Genomic DNA, 6,292 nt, shown 5'->3' with positions numbered 1-6,292 from the left:
AATTAGAGTTTATAATTATTTTTTATATTTATTTGAATTAATAATGAATTATTTTGGTTAATTTATTCAAAATCAGGGTATATATTTAAAAAAAAATCAATTTTTACTGATAAATATTAATTAGATATTATACAATAATGTTTTAGCTAGTTTTTATAACAAACAATTATAAAATAGATAAATTAAGAGTGAGACACGACAGAACACAGTAAATTATGGGACAGATGATCTCGTCCGACTTTTAACTACTATAATTTTCTTGAAAACATTAATGAAAAAGATACTAGTATTTGCATTTTGTTTCCCTGTATAATGATTCTAGAGTGTACAACAACGTAAACTCATAAATATACATATACAATGAAATATTTATATTTTATAATTGATAAAATACATGATTAATGAAAATATTTTCAATTCCACTTTTTTAATTGAATATGAATTAAATAAAATTAGTTTAAATAATAAAAATAGTATTAAAAACATTAGAATTTCTCAAAGTTCCACTCCATTAAATAAAGAAATATTTTATTATTTTTATTTATCAATACCAATCTTCAAATGTAGACGCCTTCTTTCAAAGTGCATATGAAGTCAGATTTCATTTTCCATTTGTTCCCTGTCTTTTTCTTTTTGAGGTCTATTAGTTTCCTGTCTTTATTTCTATTTGTTTTATTTTGTGAGATTTAAAATTGACCGTTCATAATTCAACCTAGGTCCTACATAATCATTTCCCATACATTGCCGTTTTCATTTGTTAACGTATACTATGTGTCATACCTTCAATTCTTACCAGTTGTTAGTTAAGTAAAAATATCAAACTTGTCTTAACTGCTTTTCAAATTACACCCGCGAGACTTTGGCAATCCACATAAAAATATTTCATGCACGTATTTAATTTATTATATCTCATCTCTATTTAATCCCACCAGCCATTCCCATCCAAATATCACAACAAATTAATGAATAAAATCTCAACCAAATATTTTGTTATTCATATATATCATTAATTTATCATAGTAATTTTTTACATAAAAATAAAATTATTTAAAAAACCCACACGTGTAACACGTTGAATATTAAGCAGCCATCATATTTAACAATACGCCAGTAGCTGGATTTCCTTCATTAATATCATTATTTGGACCAATTCCAAGCTCATCTACGAATACTTGTGGCATCTTAATCATCCAACTACGCAAAATAAACCAATCAACATCCTTATCGGATCCTAATCATCCCTATAGTTTTTAATATATCAACTTCGTAACAGGGCTATTATTTTTAAAAGAGTTTAATTAATATTTGGTAACAATGTACATATATATATATATATATATATATATATTTGACATTTTCAAGATATGTTTACAGTTGCCAGTTAATTTGATTGTTACCAAAAGTAACGATTCAATGTTAGAAATGATAACTATTTTGATTATGGAAAAAAAATTAGGTCTTGAAAAATTAAAATAGTATTGGAACAATAAAAATAGAGTAGCATGCTTTTTGGCGCCATCACATGCAAGTTGCAAATCCAGATTCCAGCAATGTGTTGGTGGGATTCATTTTTAGCGACGCAAGTTGACAGCAACTGGTGCCCATTCCCTCGCTTTTCACCTCTTTTTTAAGTTGTGCTTGTATTGGTTATACTCAAAATTAAATCTTCGAATTTTAAATTTACTTTTACACAATCTTTGATTTTATTTATTAGTTTAAAGAAAGTGGTTGCCGTTACTATTTCCTTTTTTCTTTTTTTCTATCAACAAATATTACTATCAACCATCTCATCATTAATTACACTTTATTTGTGTGGTTCAAGTATTCATTAAATCTTTCAAATGTAATAATAATATGTTTGAAATCAAAAGTGTTATTATTTGCCATTACTTTTATATTTAATACTCCATCCGTCCCAAACGAAATGTCCTGTTTCCTTTTTTGACAATACACTCTCTCTCTATACTTAATATTTAAATAATTTCCACCAACCCACTTTATCTACTTTATACACATTTCTTAATCTCCTGCCGAAAAGAAATACTCCCTCCATCCACGAATTAAAGCCCTACTTGCACTTAAATTTTTGTCCACCAATTAAAGCACTATTGTGCTTTATGTACCTTTTTACTATTCTTCTTTTCCTATATTTACTACCCTTTGCCACTAATGGACTCACCTTACAACAACTTTATCATTTTTATATTCTATATTTATTACACTTTATCACTATGGATCCACCACACAACACCTTTAACACTTTAGTCAACTACTTTATCACTTTAGTCAACTACCCTTATATTTCATCCACAACACCTTTTTCAGCTTTCTTAGTCTCCGTGCCCACCCTCAAACGGGGCTTTAATTCGTGGACGGAGGGAGTAAGACATTTCGTTTGGGATGGAGAGAGTATTTTAAATTACTTCATTCGTCTTATTTGATTTAACCCGCATTATTTGATGAGGTGTCCTATTTGATTAACTTGATACTATTTTAAATATAGATTTACGTACGCATCTTTATATTATAATAGTATATATTTTATTAAACAATTATGACGAAAAGAATGTGTCATCAAATAAGACGGAAAGAGTATATCAAACAAATATATATACTAATCAATTCAAAATTATAATTCTATTAATCCATCATCGAAATTAATCGTATATGAAATACTCTGATTACATACAAATTTATATATCATTAACTTTGAATTAACTGGCAAATTAATTGTATTTGAACAATTTAGCCAATTACCACACACATATACGCTTACACAATTAATATAATAAGCGCAGCTCGAAAGAAAAATAATTTTTTATTGCATTAATGTAACTAATGCAAATCGAATGGATTATTATTATCAATAAATCTATGCAGCCACCCACACACTAATATAATAAGGATAATCTTGATTTATTTAATTTATTTTTTAAATAAAAATAGAATTTAATTATTTTATTATATTCTCTACATTGTACTTATTTTTTAAATTTTTTTTAGCATTTTTTATTTTTAATTTATTTTTTAATAAAAATAAAAAAGTTACCAAAAAATTGCAAAAAAAAATAAATATAATATAGAGAATATGATAAAATAACTAAATCTTATTTTTACTTTAAAAAATAAGTTAAATAAATTAAATTATTTTCTATTTAGATAAATTGTGGGTGACCACAATGTGGCTGTTTAGCATTACTCATTTATTATTATTATTATTATTATTATTATTATTATTATTATTATTATTATTATTATTATTATTATTATTATTATTATTATTATTATTATTATTATTATTATTATTATTATTATTATTTTAGGGGAATTGAATGGATGTGTATATATATTTACGATCCGAATATTGAGGTGAGTAAATGAATATTGCTTTAGCGTAGCAACTGAGAGTGTGAGCATTAAATGAATTAAATCGAAAACGATCTGGATGAAGCATATTCCAAATCCAAATCAGAAAATTACGGATCCTCAGATTTATTGACTATTGAGCTGTGTCCTGTGTGACAATCTTGTTATTGAAATGTTTTATTTTTAAGGGCGTTAAGATTATACTAATATATGAAATTAAATGAGGTTGTAATTGGAAAAGTTTGGATAGAGGTTGTAAGTTGGCATCCGGAACCCAAAAGTAAGTATTAAAAAAATAAATAGGTAATTAAAAGAAGTATTTGGAGTCCATTTGATATGGATCGCTCCCGTCTATAAATTTGCGCAAAGAATCTCCACCTCCCATCACTCGCTCGCCTTTATATCCTGCAAATCACAAGCAACACAAACACAACTTAAAAACTCCACGGATATTAAAGCACGGCGGAGGCGCCGGCATCCAAGAGAGAGAGAGAGGAGAGAGGATGGGCGGTTGGGCTATAGCGGTGCACGGCGGCGCTGGTGTGGATCCAAACCTCCCCAAGGAACGTCAAGAAGAAGCCAAGCAACTTCTCACTCGTTGCCTTAACCTCGGCATCTCCGCCCTCCGCTCCTCTCTCCCTCCCATTGATGTCGTCGAGCTCGTTGTATATCTCTTTCTATAAAAATTCAATCTTTGTATATTTGTCCATGCATGTTGACGAGGAATAATTGATTTGGTATATATATATATAGATTCGAGAATTGGAGAGTGATCCCCTGTTTAATTCTGGGCGTGGATCTGCGCTGACGGCCAAGGGGACGGTGGAGATGGAGGCGAGCATCATGGACGGGACCGGCCGGCGCTGCGGGGCCGTGTCCGGCGTCACCACCGTCAAGAATCCCATCTCCCTCGCCCGTCTCGTTATGGACAAATCGCCGCATTCCTATCTTGCTTTCTCTGGCGCTGAGGAATTCGCCAAACAACAGGTGGATCTCTCTCTCTCTCTCCTCTTTAATCGCAGTTGAGTTGAGTGATTAAAATAATCAGGGGTCCGAATTTGTTGGTAACACGTGAGCGAGGAGAGTTCTTCCAGCTCTTTGCTTCTTTGTTTTGTTAGCCACCTTTGTCTTATTCCAAAAAGCTGTTTCTTTAATTTATTGTTTTTTCCTTTAGAAAAAGGGCTAATATTAATGTCTTGTCTTGTTTAATAAAATAAATAAAATAAAATGTTGATTTAGGGCGTGGAGATGGTTGAGAACGAGTACTTCATCACCGAGGACAACGTTGGAATGCTCAAATTGGCCAAAGAAGCCAACTCAATCCTGGTAATTAAGGCTCCCAATTTGTATTTCCAACATTTGTGAATTAATTAATGAAAGATGATAAGACATGCATTTGTGTTGGCAGTTCGACTATCGGATCCCCCTAAGCGGGTCGGATAGCTGCAGCGCGGCGGTGGAGGCGCCGCCGCTGCAGATGAACGGGCTGCCGATCAGCGTGTACGCGCCGGAGACGGTGGGGTGCGTGGTGGTGGACGGGCAGGGGCGGTGCGCGGCGGGGACGTCGACGGGAGGGCTGATGAACAAGATGGCGGGTCGGATCGGGGACTCGCCGCTGATCGGGTCGGGCACGTACGCGTGCGAGGTGTGCGGGGTGTCGTGCACGGGGGAGGGGGAGGCCATCATACGCGGGACCCTGGCGCGTGACGTGGCGGCGGTGATGGAGTACAAGGGCCTGCCCCTGCAGGAGGCGGTGGACTTTGTCATCGAGCGCCGGCTCGACGGCGGCGGCAAGGCCGGGCTCATCGCCGTGTCGAGCAAAGGGGAGGTGGCGTGTGGGTTCAACTGCGTTGGGATGTTTAGGGGTTGTGCCACTCAAGATGGATTCATGGAAGTTGGGATTTGGGAGTAGATGTAATTAATTAATTAATAACTAGTATAATACATAGCATTAGTCATAGACATATGAGATGAGATGAGATGAGATGATAGAACATGCTAATTGCTATGCTATGTTAGTATTTGCTCCTTTTTCATTTAGTTGCATGCTTGTTTGCTCGCCATCAACCTATCTCTTCTTAGCCTAAATCTTTTGAATACATCTTTCTTTTTATCTTGCCTTTTGGTTTTACAGATATAACTATCTCTTTTTCTGCTTCCGCTTGCATTTTCAATTTCGATTACTAATGACTAATGAGTTGTCGCAACGAATCCTTTGTGTCAGACTTTATTTCCTATTCATTATTAAATTATTTATACTTTATTACTATATAACAAACCATAATAATATTCTTCCATTAATATTTAAGATATTGTTGTATAAGAATAAGTCGTGTTTATATATGTTTAATTGTTTTTAAATTTATGATGATTCGACATCTTCTCAATTTCAAATAAATAATTAAGACTATAATTTATTATATATATATATATATATATATATGTATATGTATATGTATGGCTCTATGCAATATTTATTTTCTATTATATATACTACGGATACGTTTGATTTGATGAATGATATGGATAAAATTGATAGGGTTGGAGAGTAATTTAATAATCTATCCAATTTTAAGCTACAAAATAATTACTCAATTGCATTATTAAAGTAACGGGCCTAGTTATCCATCACGGGCCCAATCATACAAACCTAACACTTGATTAAATTTTCCCTAAAAAAAAACACTTAATTAAATTAGATTATTTTATCAATCATGCATTATCATGCACTCAAACCAAACACATCCAACGTGTATGTAATATTCTATTAAATTTGAGAGCTGACTACACAAATCGAAGAGAATGTTTTAAATGCTATTTTTAATTGAATCCTTTGTTTTATAATTAGTGTGTCTCATTCTTAATCTCTCTATTTTATAATTATTTGTTATGAAAATAAAAAAATATTACTCCTTTAATTTCCTCC

At 32.6% G+C, this 6,292-nt stretch overlaps 1 protein-coding gene across 1 annotated transcript; it reads left to right on the top strand.

Annotated features, from left to right (window-relative positions):
* The first annotated feature begins 3,561 nt into the window (after positions 1-3,561).
* On the top strand, positions 3,562-5,482 carry LOC130998157 (probable isoaspartyl peptidase/L-asparaginase 2). The gene is made up of 4 exons (XM_057923591.1): positions 3,562-4,031; positions 4,120-4,353; positions 4,606-4,692; positions 4,775-5,482. The coding sequence occupies exons 1-4, from the start codon at positions 3,870-3,872 to the stop codon at positions 5,276-5,278; spliced, it is 987 nt and encodes a 328-aa protein (XP_057779574.1). The 5' UTR covers positions 3,562-3,869; the 3' UTR covers positions 5,279-5,482.
* The last annotated feature ends 810 nt before the right edge of the window (positions 5,483-6,292 follow it).

This window comes from Salvia miltiorrhiza, chromosome 1 (assembly GCF_028751815.1).
Source record: "Salvia miltiorrhiza cultivar Shanhuang (shh) chromosome 1, IMPLAD_Smil_shh, whole genome shotgun sequence".
In the NCBI taxonomy this organism is placed as follows: Eukaryota; Viridiplantae; Streptophyta; class Magnoliopsida; order Lamiales; family Lamiaceae; genus Salvia; species Salvia miltiorrhiza.
This window is presented reverse-complemented; position numbering and strand designations above follow the sequence as displayed.